Genomic DNA, 22,514 nt, shown 5'->3' with positions numbered 1-22,514 from the left:
AGAAGATTATTTTCAAAAGCTGTGCAGGTGCCTAAATGAATCCAGATGGATCCCTAACTTCTGCGTGAAAATTTTTCCAAACACCCCAAACTGAGCCAAGATCCAAGCAACTGATTAACTTCATGTGATCCTGCTCAACATCTCAATGCCACAGAAACTCATGAGGCTCTTTCCAGACTCCCCTTGGTTGTACTGAATCCTGTTGCCAGAATAGGGTATGCTGCAATACTGTAATTCTAATACATAGGAAGTTATTAAAGACATTAGGTTTTTTTGTGATTGCTTGTTCAACAAATTATCCAGCATCACTTTTTCCCAGTTGAACTTCATCCTGATGTGATCACCTCCTTGCTGTTCACTGAAAAAAGTTTTAATATTATTCTTCCATACCTTACCAGCTTTAGCAATCCCAGCATTATGGTTATAAATTACATTCTGTTACAAGAAAACCTAATTATCATGGGTGGTTGTGGCCAGACAGATGAAAGCAGTTTTCCAAGTAATCACCTTGAAAGACTTAAAATATCAGGAGAAAATCCTGAAACTGTATTCCTTGAGGAGCCAATGCACAAAGCTGAACAGTGGAGTGATGAACTCTTAGTTGTATGTGTTGTCTAGAAAAGTAACTGCTGAGTTCAAAACCAGTATGAGCTTTTTCAGGATGAAAAGCTTTAGCTGCAGCTGTAATAGATTGTAATAAACAAGCCAAGAGGTAAGAGGGCTTGAGCAATGACAGTGATGATTGTAAGAATACAACAGACTAACCACTTTGTCAGGGAAAGGGCTATTTTGAACTGTCACAGACCAGGGAAACGTCTAGAAAAATGTCCTAATTGCAGATTGTCTTGACACTCAAGGCTTCCTCCTCTATGAACAACAACTGATCTAGTATGTAAGTGCAGCTGCAAAAGAGTAGGTGGTTTTTTTAAACCACAAAGGGTGATAATCTTGAGGCCTGTTATAACTGGAATAGGCTGCTAGTAATACTAACGTACAGATCCGTGCAATCAGTTGGGTAATATTGGTAACGAAATTTATGCTATCTCAAATTTTCTTAACTCTCTTTGTATTTCTTTACTTTGTGAGTTGTACACGAAGACAACCACAAAAGAGTCTTTCTGGACACCCACTTACTGCACTGGCTACAGCAAAGCTAAGTGATACCAACCGTATGTGCAGGAAATAAAAAGTAGTATAAAAACAAATAAAATGTTTATCTGCAAGAGTTACCTGTGCCATTTGCAAACAGAGTGGTAAGCCTCCAGCATAACATCTATTAAAGCCCTCATATCAACAAATTGTCCTTTGAGACAGAGCAGATTCACTATGTTGGGTGCTGGCAATAAAAATATTGACAAAATATTGAGACACAAGAGATACCTGTAGAACTGCAGACAAGTAAGTCAGAAACAGAACATTTATTTACTGCAAAAATTTTAGTTTAGTCCAGCATGAAAGTCTTATGATTTCTGGACTTGCCTAGGCTGTAGTCCCCACACTGTAATTCCTGAGACTAGGAAGACTGGACATTTTAATCTGCTTACAAGATAACTAGAAGACTGTCTCTAAACATTTTTCCTGCCCCAGCTGCGTAAGTTCACAGGTTTGTTTTCAACTGTCATATTTAAAAAAAAAAAATTATATCAAAGAATGAAAATTAAACAAAGAAACACCATAGTCACAAAAAAAAACCCCCAGATTTTGTGCTGCTCTTACTCTGCAGATCTTATTAACTCATTTAAAAAACAGATGGAAGGGAAGAAAATGTGTACCATCAGGATGGGAAGTGAATCAAATCAGGATGCAAGTGGAGTTTTTTGGTGGGTGGTAGTGGGAGGCCAATAGGTGAACAGACTTTTTTGTTTGCTTTTTAACACCATGGCTAAACGCCCTCGATCATAACGTCAGCAAAAGGTATTACTTCTCCAAGGCAAGAATGCCAATTCAGTCATCTCCGCCTTTCTCAAATGCCCAATTTAAGCCTTACATTTCCAGTTTTTACAATCAGAAAAGCCCCTGTGAAATGTTTGCCAAGCACTATACATAAACACAAGGCTACAATGCACGGGAACAGCAACAAAAGCTTCAGACAAAGCTTTTTGCAATAAAAGCACCTCTATCTGTCGGGATGGGATGGATGTACTCACGTTACTGCCAGCCCAGGTTCTGTTCCTCATCTCCTTTCCTCAATATGCGACAACATAACGATCTTTGCCAACAGGTTGATAATCTGTTCAGAGGAACTGATCTACACTCAGGTTTTATCACAAGAAGGTGGGAAATCAGACACATAACAATCTGCCCTCAAACAGAAGGTTTTTGGTCATCTTCTGAATAACCTTTTATTTCACTAAAAATACTGAATCTGAGAGAAACCAACTGTTTTCAACAGACACAGAATACCTTACATTTTAAACGTGCAGGCTTGCTATATGGTGCCATATGAAAAAGCACTATTTTGAAAACTATTATGACTGGAGCTGACCTTCGACTGCAATGTTTCTTCCTGCCCGGTGATTTCTTACACTTGTATCAAGTAAAACAAAAGATTTCAGTAGGTTTAACGTCAAAGAAAACACATCTATTACTAGATCACAGTTTTTTGTTGAAACATTCAGGTTTCAACAAAATAAACAGATCCTTGCAAACATTTTCACACATTGTAAATCAGAGCATAGAGGCAATTTAGGATCCAAAAGAATATACATACAAACTTCAAGAACCAAACCTGTGATTTTCATAAGCAGTATATGAATAGTACCTCAATCTTTATATAAAACTTTAGGAGTTACATAGCCTCTAGTTTCCCATGCTTTATATATTTAATACAGTAAAACATCACGGAAAAAACTCTTGTGCTCTTCACTAACCTCAAATGGCTGCTCCCACCACTAGTAGAAATCATTAACATATCATTCTCACTACAATATTCTGAAGTCTAAGCCTTTCCAAAATTTACCATAACAGCATCCTACTTATACCAGTCACAGCAGCTCTGACAAACTGTCTTCTAGACTACATAGAGCTTCTCCTTTGACTGCACTGTGTGGAAGTTTTACGTACACCATCGTAATTAAACACCTAGAATAAAAATGCAATGTTTTTGGTACTGTTATATGCCGTTTATGGTCCTGTTATCCAATTCTCCCCTCCAGCTTTCCCAGTGAGGTCCATTGCACTACATACTATAATTCCAGAATTCTGTTTTAATTAAAATACGGTTTTATTTACAATTATGAAAGAACACTCAAATTGGACAAAAACATTTATTATTTCCAATCCCCAGCCCCTCCTTTCTCCAAGGAATTTCCACTCAATGCAGCTGGGTAGCTCTAAAAGGCCTGACACTTCCCTCTCTATGTACAGATGTAAACAGATTAAAAAGTTAAAATATTTTGCAGGGGTCACTACTATGCAGCACTAAATCACACTACTGTACATGTCAGCAGAAACAGCCAGGAAGCTGCCTGAACACAAATCGCTGTATTTCCTAGATGAAGCCTTTATACTTATCCAAGAGATTCCAAGTTTCAAAAAAGCTAATAAACCCCCAAACAATATAACAAATTAAAACCTTCTGTTTTGTACCCAAAGAGCAAGCAGACAGCGTAGTTAAACCTTCAGTTGTCTTCATTTAAGTGTGTTCTAAAAGCCTGGCTGTTTGACAAAAAAGTTATACAGTCTTTTGATAGGGCTGTTTTACTTCAAAAAGAAATCACGCACGTGAATCAGGGAACAGAATCACAATATTAATTATCACACAATAAAGTCACCTGGGACATAAAAGTGTTTTAGTCACATAGCACAGATTCATATGTTGAAGACAAACAATAGAAGAATATATACCATATCTTCATTGTAGCAACAATGCTTTCTACTTGTGTGACTTTTGACAAATATTTAGGTGGAAAGAATTACCTTCAAAGTTTTTTGCACTAGCATGAATGCAACAGAATTTGTGTATTATTGCTACAATATTATATACACCAAAGAGATCATGCAAGCTGCTCTTGGTATTTGTATCCTGAATGAATATATCATTCATACCACCCTACTGCAGAATATAAAAGCCAGTGATGTTATATGCCTATATCAAAAACTAACTGTAATTGCAATAAATCATGCATTAAGCTAAAATACAGGAAGGATTCTGGCTGTATCACACAAGAGGAATTTTTCCATTTGGCCTTCTGCCTCTATTTTCAGCTTCCTTTGGCATTATATCTAAATTCCCCATTATTCTTCTCTCTTTAGTAGAGCAGATTAAATTAAGCCTTTCTCAAAGCACTAAGACGACAGCATTCAACTTCTATTTTTTCATTTTATACACAATCCATATGCTAGATAGACTATCTCCAAGCTTCTATCTATGCATTATGACATCTGGTTTATAACACGGCTGTTCTTTGAAACGGTTAGGGCACAGTGGTATTTTTGCTAGTGCAGAAATGTAGTCCTCCTAAATGAAGGTCAACTGACAAGGTCTCATTCATACAGTCTTATGGCCACTCTATTCAAAGATGAAGACAAGGTAAGGGCTGTACAAAAACTCCACAAATTTTAGGATCTTCCTATTATGCTATGATTTTCATAGAGTCTTCACCCATCACTGCAGAAAAAATAACCCCCTGACTAAATGAGCAGACTCAAAAATGTATTTTAAAACCAGTTTTAGAAGTTTTCAAATGGCTGCCCCTCTCGCTCTCCCTGTGCACCCCCCCATGCGTATGTATATACACATACATACACAGACAATTCATCTTTAAGAACTTCCCACTCTGAATAAATGTCTAAGATGACAGACTATGCCAGTCAGCAGACGCAGGTGAGGTTCACTGCAACTATTATTTCCGCTACTCACATGTTAGCAAGTATCAGTCATCCATAATGATCCTGTGGATTTCACAGCTTATCTGAAGGAAATCTGCCTTAAGCAGCAAGACCTCTTCAGCTCTCCTTCAGCCCCCACATCTGTCCTGTTACTTCAAACAGTTGTTTCACCTTTGAAAGGTCTACCGTCAGTGATAAAAACCAAACAACGTTGTGGGCTTTTTCCCCTACAGAAATCTGTTGCAAAGCAAGATCGCCTCACTGGAAAACCGAGCGCTTAGATGGCAGGAAATAAAAATGAGTAAGCCACTCTGAGCAGACGATGTTTTGGAAGAGAGTTAGGCTTTCGATGCCAAGATCTTAATGAGAAAAAAAAAAAAACTGTAACAAGATTCCTCTGTTATGACACCCTGGAACTTTCTGTACCTGCTTAGGAGGGCTTCACCACTCAAACAGATTCAATTTCATAGAGACTCATCCAGTAACTTCCTTGTCTTAATCTGGTGGTGCTCTACTATTATGAGGAAAATACCAAAACAAAATAGCAGCATCGCCTTTTGAGAAAGGGCAGCACAGTAATTTTATGTGTAGCTCAAAAGGCTGGTAATAAGTACAAAACCTCACACATTTCTATTTTTTCCTGTTCTTCTAAAAAGACATTTTGAAATTTTTTTTTGGAAAAACCAAAGTATTTAAAAGTTTATGCCAGACCACATATTTCTTCCTTATTTCTCAGCTTCTACATTGTCATATTCTTGGGTAAATTAACATATGCCTATTTTGAAGGAAGAGCAAAAACCATTATCTTCTCAAACAGACATTTTTGTCACTGACTAGTGCCTTGTTTGAAGAAAAACATCTGAAAACTAGATAGTGACGAGGCACTACCAGTATGAAAGCTGTTCTAAGAAAACCCTCAACTTATTATTGCCATCAAGTTCTCAATCAATGGGGATCAGATATTCTAGGTAGCGCATTTCCCTTCGAGGTGTCAGAGGCACCTTAGATTTAGTCATTTCATTAGCTCAGGGCAGCTTCGGAGAAACACAGCTGGTTTACCTCCCAGGCCAGCAGGGCTTCAGCAGCAGCACCACCACACAGCATGGAGCTACTATTTATAAATCTTGCAAGCATCTCGTGTATGCCACAGCATTGTTTCAAGAACAAGCAAGCAATTCTACACAGAGTCATCAGAGCTTATTAGCTCCAGCCACACGGGACCTGAACCAACTCCACCAGACCATTCAGAGCAGGCTGATGCATCTATTCCCTAATGGTCGACATTCCACCAGGCTTATTAGATTGTGTGCATTATCATGTGAATACACAGATCCAATTTTAATCTGGCATTGGTCCCAACCAACCTGCTAGTGAGAGAAGCACAGAGATCCAAGAGACCTGCTCTAATCTTCCCCGTTGCATCCGCTATTTCCCACATCACTGGCATATCTCCGCGCCCATTCCCTTCCTCCAACGCACCTCAGCAAGTGAAATTTAATTACATGTAACAAAAAACCCTCCTCTTGTCATTAGGCAAACCCAGCATAAAAGGACAGATACTGGTGCATAGATCCAGACAGCACTGTGTAGGGTCAACTGTAAGGAAAAAAAAAAAAGGGGGGGGGGGGGGTGGGTGGGAAATGTTTGTACACAGCGAAGAAATCTTCTGCACATGGGGTGACCTAGATGTTAAAAGAAAAGAAGGATTCCTTTCTGTATTGTATCCAAGACATCATTAAATTAAGAGGGAGTTTTTATTTTACTTTATTGCTTTGCTTGCTTACCTAGAAATGCAGGAGAAGTAGAAAATGTCTGTTGTCTTCTTCTGCACTGTTGTGCTTCTAACTGATATTAACAGAATTACAGGGCTTTTTATATCTGGCAAAATAAGTAACTCCAAGGAAAAGAGTAAGATGGGGATCCAAAGGCACAGGGGGCCGGGAGGGAAGAGAGAAAAAAGGTCAGGTCTCCCAGAAGTTATTTCTTTTCTTCTGCCATGTAAAATCACAATACTTGCAGATGAGTAAAGCACAAACATGAATTAACAAAAAAATACGGAAAAGCATTTGCAGAAGTCTGAATGCTTAGTTATGCAAACCCTTGAGAGGAGACGACTTAAAAGAATCTGCAATGTGCAACCCATCATTCAAGGTCATGAGATTTGTGGGGTTTTTAAGAGGATGACAGTTTTTTGTGTGTTTTTGAGAAGTTGCTTTGTTGGGTTTTTTTAGATGACAGATGCTCCCTATTTACTTTAGTAAAAGGGATCAGTGATAGAAAGCTTTGCAGATGCTGATTATGAGTTACAAGGACATATTATCTCTGTATTACAGAAAAATATAATCTGTAATTTTAGGACAAATTTTATGAATTCATTACATTAACTATACCCAGTATTTTTTTCTGTTAAGCACACACCTCCCTAGAGTATGCATTAATGATTCTTAATAGTATGCCTTGAGATGGACAAGATGCAAGAGAGCTGTCTCTGATTTCTTCTTCTGTTAGAAGCCACTAAATTACAGAAAATTTTAAAAATTGGAATTTAAGTTTGAAATACAATTTAGGATAGCAGAAAAGAATAAAAATTCTCTAGTTCTGAACCAATATTCTCTGTCAATTAACATAATACAAACTGAGCTCTAAGGATTTCCTCTAAATCATGTATTTGAGGACTAGGAGTTCTGGTGACTGATTCGACATTAGTAATTCATGTGAAAAAATCTTCATACTCACAAAATTAATCTAGAGTCTTACACTGATTACAGAAGGAATTACAAATACAGTTATTCAGACAAAAAGCATGATCTCCACAGCATAGTTCCTTTTTCCTTGGAAGCCACTAAAGGGATGCTATCATTTAAGTTTAATGAGAATTTCAAAAGTGGAAAAAGAAAGTCTGCAGGACAGACTGGCATCTAGGGGTATTCAAAGTCATTTTGTTTGGTAACTTGATTTCTTTGTTCATCAGAAGCATCTACAAACGAACATTTACTGCCAAAGGTTTTTGCCACAAAACAGAATTAACTATGAAATAACTGGAAATCAGTTCAATGATATTAAGCACACTACGTGATAAAACTCAGCACATATTAAAATCAGCTTTTTATTAGTATGCATTGACTGGGAACAACTTCAAATTGAGGGAATCATTATCATGGAACAACACTGGGAAAAAACAGGTACATGAAACCAGCTGTTCAAGCTGACGTAGTTCTATCAAACTAGTTGGTGTGCAAGGCGTTTGGAATAAATTTAGTTCCTCCAACATGCCAAAGAAAGGGCAGCAAGGAACTGCGCTTAAAAGGGGACTTATTCTTCATTTTATGACCCAGGTTTTCTGCTGGATATGAAGAAATGCTGCTTAAATTTATTACAGGGATAGGACCTCTTGGCTCACTGGAGAAAGGATTTTTCCACAGATTTTGTGGTTTTTCTTAGTTTAAGCTTGGGGAAAAAAAAAGCCTTCAGGCATTTAAGACACTTGCTAAAGCTTTGTTATTTCTGCTGTAAACCCTGCATGTCCCACAGAATTAGCTGTAAATGAGGATACCTAAAGGATGGAGCTGCAGGAATTAATGTACTAAAGCTACTGAGGAAACGTGACAATGGAAAGAGTCAATACAGGTCTCAACCCCAAGACACATGAAATTCTGACAGCTCTGAAAGTCCAGCTCTTCAATTTCGTGTTATTTAACATTAACTAAACATCTGTGTCACCAATTTCAACTTCAAAGCCAGTAATTTTTGAGGCTTACAAAATACCTCCATAATCACGTACAAACTGTATACAAAGGGAAAAAAATTTAGCCAGCACATGAACAGTTGGAGCTGCTAATCTCTTCATCAGACTCGCAAAATTATTAAAAAAAAAAAATCTACATTGCTCATCCAGCAGTCCAAGGAAAAGTGCTGGGCAGGTCTGCATCCTGGTGATAAACCTGATGAGCAAAGACTCCTCAAATCATTGGGAAAGAAGTGCTGGATGTCTCAAGAGCTGGAAGATAGCCTAAGCCAAAAGGGCCTTTCTGTGCCTGTTGCAGGAAGGAATCAGGCAGAGAGAAGGGCCTGGAACAACGCCATCTTTCTCTTTAGGCAGAAGAGCTGGTGGCCTTTTAACTCCCACGGGACACCATCTTCCTTCTTTAAGATATTTGATATGTAGTATCAGTTCTTCCCCAACGCCTCACTTTTTTTTAAGAATTGAAGTGTTCATTTCTAATTCTCATGCTGGGGGTATGAGGGTGAGCGTTAGAGGTAACTTGATCATATAGTGCAAGCAACCGGAATGAAACAAGTCATAATTTAAGAGGCAAAACAGAAGTATATTTTCCACAGTTGTTCTTTAAACTGCCTGTGAATGTTTGGTACTTCTGCTAGTTGGCCTCATCTCCCCTGCTGTGCTGAATCAAAGCTTCATAAAGTCCCCACTCTCCTCAGAATGCAAAAGGAACACTTGTGACAGGCAGAAAATATTACTGCTGGCACTGGATTGTCAGTTCGTCAGGAGAAAACCGCGCAACCAAAAATACTGCACAATACAAATGAAATTATGTTGTCTATCCCCTGGAAAAAAAAATAATCCACATTTAGCACTTGAAATCCGCAATAATTGGATGCAAAGCCTGGGGGAAGACATGAAAAAAATCAGAATACAAAAAAGGAAGATGAGATAATGCAAACACCACATTGAGGAAAGAAACATGGCTGGACAGTAGTCCAATATGCAACGTTTGCATAACAAATAAAACCAGAACAGAAATAAAGTAGACCAGAACTATTTTGTATTTTGGCTTTTGAAGCACTCCAAACCCGTGTTCCTCACAGGAAGCTGTGATAGGAAAATGGATTGAATTCCAGTTAGATACCTAGAATGTCAGTTTACTTAATAAAAAAATACAAGCTTTAGAATTACGAAACATCCCCTTGAAACGTTTCCTACAGCAGATGGAATAAGCAGCACCCTCCTGACTTGAAAAGATCCCTTGGTATTTTCTCTATCTCACAACTTTGCAGAGCTAAGTGATGTGCTTATATTCCTTACTGAATGATAGAACAATTATTACTTACTTATTAGCAAACAAAAATACGCATGTTTCAGAATAACTGGAAACCTTTTCTAGTTCTATCACCATTTTAGATTGATCCATATCACCGCATTTCTATTTTAAATTTAAGACATTCAAAGATTAATGAAATCACTAAGGTTATGGCTTGGGTGTGATTAGAGTGCAAAATCTTGACAATTTATAAAAAAAGCAGCAAGCGCAAGCTGGGTTTCACAACTAAGCAATGGTGAAAATCTGCTAAGGAAAATAAGGCAGGCAATACTGACACTTGTGGTCATTTCTAGATTGCTATTTTTATTCAGTTACAAAGAAACACATTGGGATCACAAAGTAGCCAAGCAAATTGCCAGTATTCTACAACCCTGTCCTCTCCACCCTAAATGACTTATTGGAGAGGTATTCTTTTTGAAGCAAAGAGAAGAATGGCCACTGGCCCTATACGTAACAATTTGTAACATAGAAAATTAAAAGTAAGCATCTATGACATTCTGTATTTCCCGAAGGAAAAAATAAAGTTTTAAAGCAAAAACAGCCAACCTTGAAAATGTTGCCATTAATCATTTTGAACTGCCACTTGAAAGGTTTCCAACACATTACAGCTGAAATAATACTACATTTTACTGTGATAAAAAGGAATAAACATTGCAGAGTATTTGTGGAGTATCCAGAAAGCACAGTCCATGTGAGAGCATTCAGTTGACATGTCAGCTATGATGTATGTAATTAGTTGAACTTCCATGGGACTCGTGGCCAGCAGGCCGAAAATTACCAAGCAGTACACACCTACCGCAACCACTCTAAATTGAGTTGAGAAACTTCTATTAATGTTGTCAAGACAGAACTTTATGAAATGGCTCAACCTTAGGGTGTGTTTTATTTTAAAACCAGTTGGCCAAGATTCTGCTGATACCCTCTAAAAATGACATGTAGGAAGTTTTTTTAAGTTTTTTTAAGAAAATATTCCAAACCTCCACCCCTTTGTTTTGCAGAAGTACATTTTGCGTAGTTCAGGTTGTCACGTGCACAGGTTATTCTAAGCAGACATCTTTTCTGACGCCATGCATCTGCTTCCAGCTTTGCAGAACTCACTGAGCCCTCAAGCTTTCACCGGCCACGGTAACTATACACTGTTCCTTACACACACACTGCACATCTCACATCAGAGCAACTCCTTCCTAGTGTTAATAGATGGCAGCATTTCAAACACTAACATTGCAGCTTCTAATTTAAGGTGTAACCATAGTAACGTTACGGCACATACTACTCCTTGGATCAAGAACAAGCAGTCCGCTGACCCTTCATGGGGAGATTTAGCAGAAATAAAGCTCATTCCAACCTCCAGCCCAGCAAGATTACTCAAACCTTCAGGTTGTATTTCCAGTACAAAGCAAGCTCTGCCCTCCTCAAATACGCAGAAACACAGGGTATCATATAAAAGTAGTAAAGAATAAAGTGCTATGAAAGAAAAGGAATTTCTTCCTGAAACTTTGACTCTCTAGAGCCACAGTCACACCCAGGTAGAAAGTAGTAGAAAAATCAAAGCTTTTCCTTGCTTCTCTGTAAGATGAGCACAGACCCACTCATCCTCTAAAAGCAAAGAATGAATGAACAAAAGAAATTGTTCATTAAGATTTAAGAGTTCAGTACTCCATTTGTTCACATGGCAAGATGACAAATTTTATGCCTATCGACAGACAACAGCTGTGCCTGAACTTTGTAAGCTGTGTACAAGTGATATGGTCATGTAATTAAAAGCCAAAGCTGATGTCTGTTCCCTTCTAAATTTACTTTAAAACAGATTTTATTTAGAAAAAATGGCCCTTGGGATTTCTGTACCTTTAATATTTACTAATGAGCATTTACAGAAAAATAAAAACAGCTCTGCCCCCCCCAATATGTAAACATACTACATATAACTCACAAACACTTCAGGTACAGTGAAGCAGTAAAATAAATTAAGTGGAAACACCGTGGATTTTAATAACCACTCTGTTGACATTTAGACTTGTTTCCCAAATACAATGTTGTATGTCTTACATGAAAATTCAAAATCAGAAGCAGATTTACAGGCTGGTATTCAAAAAAACATTACCTGTTTCTATGTAAATCAACACAGGTAAGTTAACTACACAAATATCTCACTTGATTTCCTACTCATAGTCCAGAATGCAGCAAACTGACAATACTCCGCACCGAACTCTGCCACAGACTTGTAGACATACTGTAACAGATCATATAAAGTTCTGTATGTTACATGGGGTAAGGATATGAAAGCTTTGTGTGTTTAAGTGGAAAATGCAGTAGACTGAGCACACACGCAACCTTTCGAAGCACTGATTCTCAATTATTCATAAACGTCCCAGAACAGTAAGTGGTGCCGGACAGAGGTGTCTCCTCTCTCGTTCCACCACCCCACTGACACCCCCCCCCTCCATTTTTTAAACACAAAATTTTTTAGACTGGAGTAGATATAAGTCTTTACTGATATGAATCTTATATTTATAATTAATATTTATGGAATATGCTCATGCTCCTAAAACGCCCTCAAATAGGATCATAGGATTTGTGGAAATTGTCATTAGGATAGGAAATGCATACATTCAAAACAAGACTAAATTAATACAGAATGTTAGTGTACATAGATGACTTAGTTAGAAGGATATAAAGCTGATTATGTTTCTAGTGAATTATCAGAATATGCATCTAGAACATTAAAACACACTGACTGCCTGGGGAAGCCTTATTTGCCAGTAAGGAACATACCTACCCCCAATCCTACTAATCAGAGACACCATATGATAGAGCAATTATATTTTCTTTATCCCTTTGCAAATAATTAAAAAAAAAAAACCCTCCCAAAAAACAACTAAAAAAACACAAAACAATAACCACCTCCTCCCCAACCGAGTCTAAAGAGCTAGACTTTTCAAAATAGAGTGGACAAACACAGTGACTAATAAATACTTGGGTAAATATGCTGGTAGCTTTTTATTTTCCGAGTCATCTATTGTGATATTTTGTTTATAACATGCAGTAAATATAATAAGATGCTTCAGCATGGAAGGGTCAGTCATTGAAAGGACAGAAATGAAAGGAATCCAAGTTTCATTAAGACCAGAAAGACAAATTCTATAATATAGGTATGTCTGTAACAGACAAACGACATTTTAGACCCATCAATAATTGAAATCAAGTGCCCCCGGTTCTGCAATACCAGACTTCGACCTTTACCGAGGAAGAAAGCCATTAACAGCAGAAAGGCAGCTTAACAGCATGTGCTTATACATTAGTGTCGTCCAGCTTAATTGACTAACCTAAGATTACAAAAAGCAGCTTTTATAGAGTAAGCATGTGTAAAGGAAGTATGAGCAAAGTAGTACATTTTTTTCATTGGCGTGAAGGCACAAAAGATTTATACTCGAAGAGAGCCAAATGGATTAAATCAAGCTTCAGTATTTAAATGCTTTTAATTCCTTCGCACTGCAGAACAGCTTTTGGAATACAGGAATAGAATGTCTAACATTAAAAATGCCCTAGAGAATCATAAGTTACAGTGTCAAGGAAAAGCGAAAACAATTTGAAAAAACCCTCAATCATTCATTTTATCATCATACAATTTTTATACTGTTCACTTCTCATTGTGCTTGAACTGAGTATGTATCATTTATCAAATAGGAGCAAAAGCCTGTAAAGCTTTCTGGCTGCCTTTAGATTTAGTCAAAATGAATGCAAACAATCACGTGGGATTCAGCCAAGCAATGACGTTAAATTCTGCTCTGTCAGAAGACAGCATCTGTCAAAGCCCACATTTAAACTGCTGCCTGCCTGTGCGGCAGCTGAAGAACTACAGAATGGATTTTATAGACCAGAATCCCCAGTTAAAACAGCTCAAAACCATTTCTATTACTGCCTAGCAACAATGAAGGAAGGAATAGAGGGAAATCCTATTACGGAAGGCAACTGAACCACTACGCGCTAGCACTCCCTGCTAACATTACCGTTAGAAATATGGATACTGAGGAGAAGAGAACACAGCACTGCATTGTCCGACAAGGGAAACACCAGATGTAAAAGCTCCGATACATCAGCCGTGAACGCCAGACAGCCCCGATCAGAACAGAAACGAGAACTACTGTCCTTTTGTTTGAAGGATGAACAAAAAGCCCCACGACAAGGGCAACACTTATGAGCAAGGAAGGTAACACAGCAACGAGCAGACAGATGGACAGAGTGGATACTGTGAAAAGCAATCGCAGGAGGCAGACTGTTGGGGGATGTGCGCATGTTCGATAGCATCCTTTTTGCTGAAGTGATGGCGTGCCAAAACTATTTTCTGTGGGTATAATCCTCGCACCATAAATGGCCTGACCAAGGAAGGTATGTCAAACCCTTGTGTGTGATATTCATTCGATTGTCTGTTACCTTTTCAGCCATTGCAGATAATGATCGTTCCTAATTTGCAGAGCCCTGAGATAACATGTCTCTGAACAGAGAGAGAGAAAGAATTCTAGCAGGATTTCCTCTCCCACAGCCCAATGTCACTATCTTACACTTACTAAATGCATTGCTTAGCCTGCACAAGGCTGGTGTGGCTAGAGAGGAGGGATTAAAGGGATAACGGTACTACTGTAATGATTGCTTTTCACTGAGAAATTAAAAACTCCAATATAGAAAAAACAATTAGAAATCCTCTCAGAGCAGATAAGAATTAATTCTGACCTAAAGTAATCTTAAAGCACTGGTAAAATGGTCATGACATGACACAAAGAGCACTGAACCATCAAAACAGACCATGCAGTCAAATTACATTATCTTAAAAAGTACCTTCAGACCTTTTTACACTTGCTTCCCCCCCTTCCCCCCCAACACAAGGAAAATGTCATCAGGCTACTGCCAGCCAAGCATAAACTGGGAGCGTGCAAAAGATTGGACATGATTTAAACCATCAGCAGTGCAATCAAGCACCACATTTTACAAGTAACACCAGGCTCCCCTGACATCCCGAAAGGAAACCTTCAAACACTATACGCTCAAAATGGTGAGCATGCCACTTAGCTCATGCCATCATTACAATTTCTGTATAATATGAAAACACCAACTGTTTAACTTCAATTGTAAAATGACATTCCACCTAATTGCTATTCATTTGTATTTATTGTTGAAATTTAAATACTTCATCACTAGCGGCAAACAAACAAGATGAGTACTCGCAATACAAATTTAAGACCTAAATTTACAGCCATTTAATACACCACAGAAAGGAAGTGCTGCATCTACCAATAAGCTATAATAAATCATTAAATATCAATATAATGTGCTTTCTTTGCCCAAGGCAATGCTAGCATGCAATAAAACCACCACAAATGGAAGGAGTTCACGTACCTAAGGCTGCAGGGTACAACAGTCATTGGTTTCAGATCACTTTTAAGATGTTTAGAAGGTAAAGTCACTTTCCAGAACTTTTAAAACAAAAAAATTCTACCCTCAGGAATACTCCTGGAGAAGCATGCCTAGCTCGTGGTGCAACTTTTGTATGTGACATTTAAAACCCTGCACATCAAACCTCATCCCGAGTACTGCTTTGTGCAAAAGATTAACGCAGTTTGTAAGTGAACTCAGGCACATTACGTGAGGCCCAATATGCAACCGCTGCTGCTGTTTATCAGAATACTGACTCGGGCTGCCTTTTCAACTCTTCCCTCTAATTAAAGAGTTTGCCCACACAGCTAATCAAAATATGAAAATCCAGGACATGTGAATAGGAAGTCGAACGCTTCAATCTGCAAAGCTGTAATTATAGAGCAGAACTGAAAGTACAAGGAACCAAAACACCAGCAGAGCGCAGATCACAAATAAAAATTCCAGAGGCATTCACAGTTTATATATCTGGCATTTGATAATGCATCAGCGACTGCACAGTCAAGTGCCAAAAATGAAGTACAACTATTATAAACCGTATCTTCAAAATGCAGAGCTACATGCAACAACACACCTTCAGTGGACAAGGTGATGGTATAGAGACCTTTTGCTATACTTTGGCTTTTTTACTAACTGCCAACGGTAGTTGGTAAAGGCAGTTCACAAGCCTTCTGTGATATGAAATTTTAAATACCTGGGCAAAAGCAGCAACATTCTAACCCTAATTAAGAAGGGAGAGAAAAATAATTTTTTTATGATACTATTTTATGGTGTTCTTAATATATATTGATAGCTGTTTACACTACTTTTAAACAATGCATCCTAGCATGTAGTATTTTTTTAAAGGAGCAATTGCTGTTGCTGTATTTCAAATACTTAATACCTACCATATATTTTGAAATGTTTTAAACCTGAATTACAAAGAAAATGAGAAACAATGTTTGGTTTTCGTGGGTGGTTTTTTTTCCAGTCAGTAGTTTTATGAAGCTGAGAAATAGATGTGGGTCCTTCCCCTATCCATAGAATGCTTTTTTAAAGGGCAGAGATTGAAGATTTTCTAGGAAACTCACACCTTGAAAAATAACGGAAATATTGCAATTTAACTCTCTTTAAATTTCTCATTATTCTAGTTCAATCCCTCACTGTAACATTTGTTTTAATGTGCACAATGTGAGCATGCAGCCTAAAAAGGAGGGGGAAAAAAAAAAAAAAAAGGTTTCAGCCATTACAGCTGCCTTTTCTGGGACACTGTCTCAGTGCATCATGGAAAGACAGCACCTAAAAACGGTTGTCCTCCGTTTACACAAATATTTACATAACTTAAGATTCTCACTTTTGCCTATCGCCATATGAAAGCAGGTGCACAACAAAACACTACCTCAATTAAAAATCAAACACAGAGTAGTAGTGCAGTGCAGATTTGACAAAGTATTTGCATCTAATGACTGCAGTATTAGAAGCAGAATAATTCAGTGTTACAAAATTCATCCGAATTCTAGCTGCTACTCCACCTCCGTGAAATTCTGGTTTTGACTTTCTTCCTAAACTGCACATCCATGCAATGGAACACTCATTAATCAACTCTTCCCACTGTTGCCCTCCAAACTGGTATCAAACAAGTAATTTCCCTGAGATCTAGGGTACCCTTTGAAGTGACATTTATGTTTGCTTATGCAGGGATATTCTTCCCAAATAGCTGAGTGTTCAGTTAACTCACATGTACACTGCATGTGAAGAGAGAAGAAGTTATTAGTTTTGAGGGCAGGCTTTTATTTTTTAAGCATGCAAAAGCAGGTGCAAGTGGTCAGGTAAGTGTAAGTATTCTACATTTGGGGCTTATTTTCTTTTATATAAGGATAACGTCTGGGTTAAAGCAGTGTAAAACAGAGTAGTGTGGAGTTTCAGGTTACTTCTCAAGCTGCATAGTTTAGACACACATGTTTAACAGCTGTAGACTGGAAAATAATTTTTAGAAAGATAGCCCAGTCTCCGGTAAGCAGGATCAGTCCAAAGCAGTTAAAAAGAAAAAAATCAGAAATACTTTCAGTGAGCTTGAGAACAAAATTAATGAACGCTGTGTAACAGCGCAACGACAGGGAAGAGCTTAATAGATCACTAGGCAAATATTTTGCTATTTCAGAAAGAGAATTAAGGAGCAGTGTTGCCTGTTTAGACACAGTTACATCGTCACAAAGCAGAGTTAAAATCCCCACTTACTTGCTCCTCCTAGTGGAGGTTAGCAAGAGAGAAAATTCCCACTCTGTGCACTACTACTTCCCCCTTGCTTCCAAATATTGTGAATGAGGCATCTTCTGCACACAGGTTATTTTGTTTATATATAAACTGACATACAGTAATTAAAGTAAAGCTCAGTTATACGTCTCTCCCTACCCTTCTGAAATACAAATTTTCCCTTACATGAACCGGGCAGATTGAATGTTGTCACACACATAGAATTCAACTGTCATCTCATCTTAAATTACTTCCTTACAACGTAAAATCCTGTAATTTCCCCATATAACATGTCACTTAGTTTTTAAATGCAGAAATTAATCCAAATATTGGTTTTAGAAGATAGCAAAGCAATTAATAAATTACACATTTATATTAGAAATGGCATTTTCTATGGACTCTTGTTCAACTGTCATCCTTTTTCCTATACAAAACCCTAGGGACCAGAAATAAATTAGAGCAAATTGAAAATCACAGACGAATTGCTACTGTGCAGTGAAAGGTTCATTTACGTGATGATGTGATCAGCTTTTAATATGCAGCATCATGAAGCTGCCATATTGACTCTGCTCTTGAATATGAAAAAAATTTAAGAGAAAATGAAGCACAGACTACTTTGGCACTTTTTCCGACAGTTACAGCTGCTGGTAACAGTACTTGAAATTTTTTTATGATGCCAGAAGTATAGTAGTTACATATAAATTTATAGAGGAAAAAACCCAAATATCACATTCATCAGACAGCTTGCCAGAAACTTAGTGCTGTGTAATTTTACTTCCAGTTAACATGAACATTTACCTCAGATCTCTGCCTACCAAAAATCAACAGCTTAATTTTCCATCAACTGCATATGAGCCTAGCGCAACAGCCAAGTGTTCCATTCAACACTGTCCTTCATTGTGGAGCAGAAGGTTAAAGGTGCCTGAAAGGTGACCGAAAATGTTACCCTGCGTTATCATCTGAGGGCTGTGCAGTGAGGTTACTGGACCCTGAAAATTAATTTTGACAGGTGCATCTTCTCATTGACTTTCTGAACACAGTCGGGGCCGGTGGAAACGCGCCAAGCAGTGTACTGTGACTAACACAACTCTGCCATAATCAACCTTGTGCCGTCTGTCCCACCACCGATACATGACCATTTTACAAAAAAGGTTTTTAAACTGTGAGCCGTACTAGCCTCTGCATGTCAAATCAATTTTAATTAATGCCAATAAACCTTCCATCTGGTATCAAGGCCTTTTCATTCAGTCCTCCTCCAACACTATAGAAGGGTTTCACAGTCAGTATACTTGAATCTATTTATGTCTACATCACATTTTTTCTGCTAACACAATCAAATTCTTTTTTTCTTTTTATCTTTGGTACCCAGGATATTTGTCTAAACTTCTGCCATGAAAAAGGCATTTTTAAAAGCTAACAAATCAAGTCAACTTTAATCATAAAACAAGGTTCGCTTTTAGCATAAAATCAAGCCTTGTTTATAGTAACATGGACTCTTTTTTCAAAACAACCCAACAACTCAATTTTATATCTACTTTCTCACTGTAACCTTTTATATTATGAGCAGTAAAATTAAAGATTTCCGATTTTCTTTTTTTTAATCTTTGCAGAGTGAGCCATTTGCAGACAATGACTCGACGTGAACAAAAGAAAATGAATACCAAAGAATAGCAGTGGATTCAAAAACGATTGGAAAAGCATTTTGCTTGGCCATTGTCTCCTATTCCATCATTGGATTCTTACAACATGCTTCAGTGGAGAAGACGACACTGCTGCTTTGCAAAGATGACCTGGAATACCAAAAGGTCTCTGTTTCGCACCCATCTTATTGGCCTGATCTCTCTCGTATTTCTTTTTGCTATGTTTCTGTTCTTTAATCATCATGACTGGCTGCCAGGCAGGGCAGGATTCAAAGAAAATCCCATGGCTTACACTATACGAGGATTTAGATCTACAAAAAGCGAGACAAACCACAGCTCTCTAAGGAACGTGTGGAAAGACGCCATACCTCAGACGCTCAAGCCTCAAACAGTCACCAACTCCAACAACACGGACCTGTCCCTGCAAGGAGTAACCGGTTTGGAAAATACACTCAGTGCCAATGGAAGTATTTACAATGAAAAAGGTACTGGGCATCCAACTTTGTATCATTTCAAATACATCATCAACGAGCCTGAGAAATGCCAAGAGAAGACCCCTTTTCTAATACTGCTCATAGCTGCAGAGCCGGGCCAGGTGGAAGCCAGACAAGCTATCCGACAAACTTGGGGTAATGAAAGCCTGACACCTGGCATCCAAATTGTTCGTATTTTTTTGCTGGGGTTAAGCATCAAGATAAATGGGTACCTCCAGCGTACCATACTAGAGGAAAGCAGACAGTACCACGACATCATTCAACAGGAATACCTAGACACTTACTATAATTTAACCATTAAAACTCTGATGGGAATGAACTGGGTTGCATCTTATTGTCCACGTGTTCCATACGTTATGAAAACTGACAGTGATATGTTTGTCAATACTGAATATTTAATACACAAGCTTCTGAAACCAGAACTTCCTCCGAGGCACAAGTATTTCACAGGTTATTTAATGAGAGGTTACGCACCTAATAGAAACAAGGATAGTAAGTGGTATATGCCGCCTGATTTGTATCCAAGTGAACGTTATCCTGTATTCTGTTCTGGAACTGGTTATGTTTTTTCTGGAGATTTAGCAGAAAAAATCTTTAAGGTCTCCTTAAGCATCAGACGTTTACATTTAGAGGATGTATACGTGGGGATCTGTCTTGCCAAGCTGCGAATTGACCCTATGCCTCCACCCAATGAGTTTGTCTTCAATCACTGGCGAGTTTCTTACTCCAGCTGTAAATATAGCCACCTAATTACCTCCCATCAGTTCCAACCTAGTGAACTGATCAAATACTGGAACCACTTACAACAAAATAAGCACAATGCCTGTGCCAATGCCGCGAAAGAAAAAGCGGGCAGGTATCGCCATCGTAAACTGCACTAGAAGGACAACGCTCCCTCTGTCAGATGTACTCCACGTGCACTCTGTAAATACCGCTGAACGCATGTACAGTGAAAATGGATGAGCTTAATGGGACAGCCTTTAGTTGATCCCCGTCACGTAGTGGAGTCTGAAAATTATTTTTTTAAGTTTAAAAAAAAGTATAGTTCTTGATAACACTAATATTATGAAACTATAACCAAAAGGTTATCCCAGCAAATTTGAGGAAAGACGATGACAGTATATAAGGATTTTTGTGTTAATGTGCAATAATAAGCATGCACACTTTGGTGGTACAATTGCTGATCTATGTGCCAATAAAATGTAATTGAGCATATTTCCCACACTAAAATTTTATTTTAAAAAATGCGTTCATAGCTCTAGTTCTCTTTAATGTAATGATTTCTTGTTATCTAGAATTACTATAAAATGAAAAATTAAAAACTAAGGAAATGCACAAATGGCAGATCAGTTTTACCTTCAAATACCACATTGAAATTATTATACGTTTCTTTAACATACAATACATAGCAATGTCACATTTACCATTTAGTAAGACACTACCAATGAACTCTAACACACTAAGAAAGTACTCCCTTAAAGCAGATCCAGTTTTGGGAAGGTTGCTTATATTTTGATTAGGAAAGAGGGATAAATGAAATCAAAGTTCAGAAAAACTGCTGCTTTGCACATCACCTTTGGAAATGCAAGCGGAGTTCTAGATTCAACCATAGATTCAGCTAGATTCTCCTCAAAGAGCCGAATAAAAATTACTTAATCCTCTAGAAGTCATAAGGCGCCCTCCTAAAATCTGGTGCCAAGCAACATTCGTCTTGGCATCTTCAAGCAAATCCATTGAATCTGCTATTAAGTTCCTCACATAACTTCAAGGCAGCTAAAAGGCTGATCAGAAATGCAAAATGGACTTCAAGTCTTTCACCGTAGTTTCAAAAATATCTCATTTGGTGGAAAGAGGGAGAAAACCAACCAAGTCTGTTGATTTTGCTCTTTCCTGCCTACCGAAAACAAAGGATCAGTCTAGTGAAAAACAGGTCTGCAAAAAAAAATTAAGCCACACACCTTACTTTCTAGGTGGGGAAGACCAGGTTGTAATAAGATTGAGAATTCCAGACAGCAATATGGGCGAGAACAAAATCTAAGCAATTTTTAAAATTAAAGCCACAACATGTACCACTGAAAATAAATTGTGAGAAGTAGGTTAAATCTATTTACAGGTTTCCAGTTCTCTAACAAACAGAATTTTTAAAGCTTATTTTCTAACAGAGTTACAGCAGAGTTGTATCAGATTCAGGTTATTAGTGTTTGTCACAGTGCCAGGGTAAGCAATACCCATCTCGGATTTAGCAGCAAATAATGGAACTGTGATTAGTTTTCTGTTTGACTGGGACTTTTTAATTGGATAAAATACAAATTTTTGATGTACTTTTATTATTTAATAAAATTGATTATATTTATGGTCTTCAGACTTCACTTTTTATGGGAAAGCTGCTCAGGAAAAAAAAAAATTTCTAGCTTTAGCATTACCTGACTTAGTATTCTCTAGTTCTTAAAGCCTAGTTTTCATATCATGCACAATACAGAGATCACAGCAGCTGTTTTCTTCTTTGTAATGAAAAGACAAATCATACTACTGAGCACTCTCAGAAGCCCTAAGGCTGTCTATATGCAGGAACTTACACACAATGAGTAGACTATATTGCACTGGACTAGCCCTCTTAAGAAATTCTAGGAGCTTTTACTGAATGAAGATGGGTATGGGAATTTGCTCGTCACCATTTTTTTGGTGATCCTCCACTAAATTTTGTCATCTGCTGTACTTGAGGTATGATAATTATACATTTGTGCATTTCCAAGATACCTCAAATCGTAGAAATGTCCATTTCTGGGGAAAGTAAATGTGTAAAAATAGTAACTCTCTGCAGAACATTGTTC

General features: G+C 37.8%; 2 protein-coding genes across 2 annotated transcripts in view; one reads left to right on the top strand and one right to left on the bottom strand.

The window, feature by feature from the left end:
- CDC73 (cell division cycle 73) overlaps window positions 1-22,514 on the bottom strand; it is a gene marked incomplete at its 5' end in the record, with an annotated part of 104,056 nt that overhangs the window by 25,817 nt on the left and 55,725 nt on the right. The window lies entirely within an intron of this gene.
- On the top strand, window positions 19,296-20,564 carry B3GALT2 (beta-1,3-galactosyltransferase 2; the record flags this gene model as incomplete). The annotated part of the gene is made up of 1 exon (XM_082003051.1): window positions 19,296-20,564. One exon carries the CDS (start codon window positions 19,296-19,298, stop codon window positions 20,562-20,564), a length of 1,269 nt encoding a protein of 422 aa, XP_081859177.1.

This window comes from Phaethon aethereus, assembly GCF_964289735.1.
Source record: "Phaethon aethereus genome assembly, chromosome: 8".
Taxonomy (NCBI): domain Eukaryota; kingdom Metazoa; phylum Chordata; class Aves; order Phaethontiformes; family Phaethontidae; genus Phaethon; species Phaethon aethereus.
The sequence above is the reverse complement of the archived record's forward strand: the minus strand, read 5'-3'. Positions and strand labels throughout refer to the sequence as shown.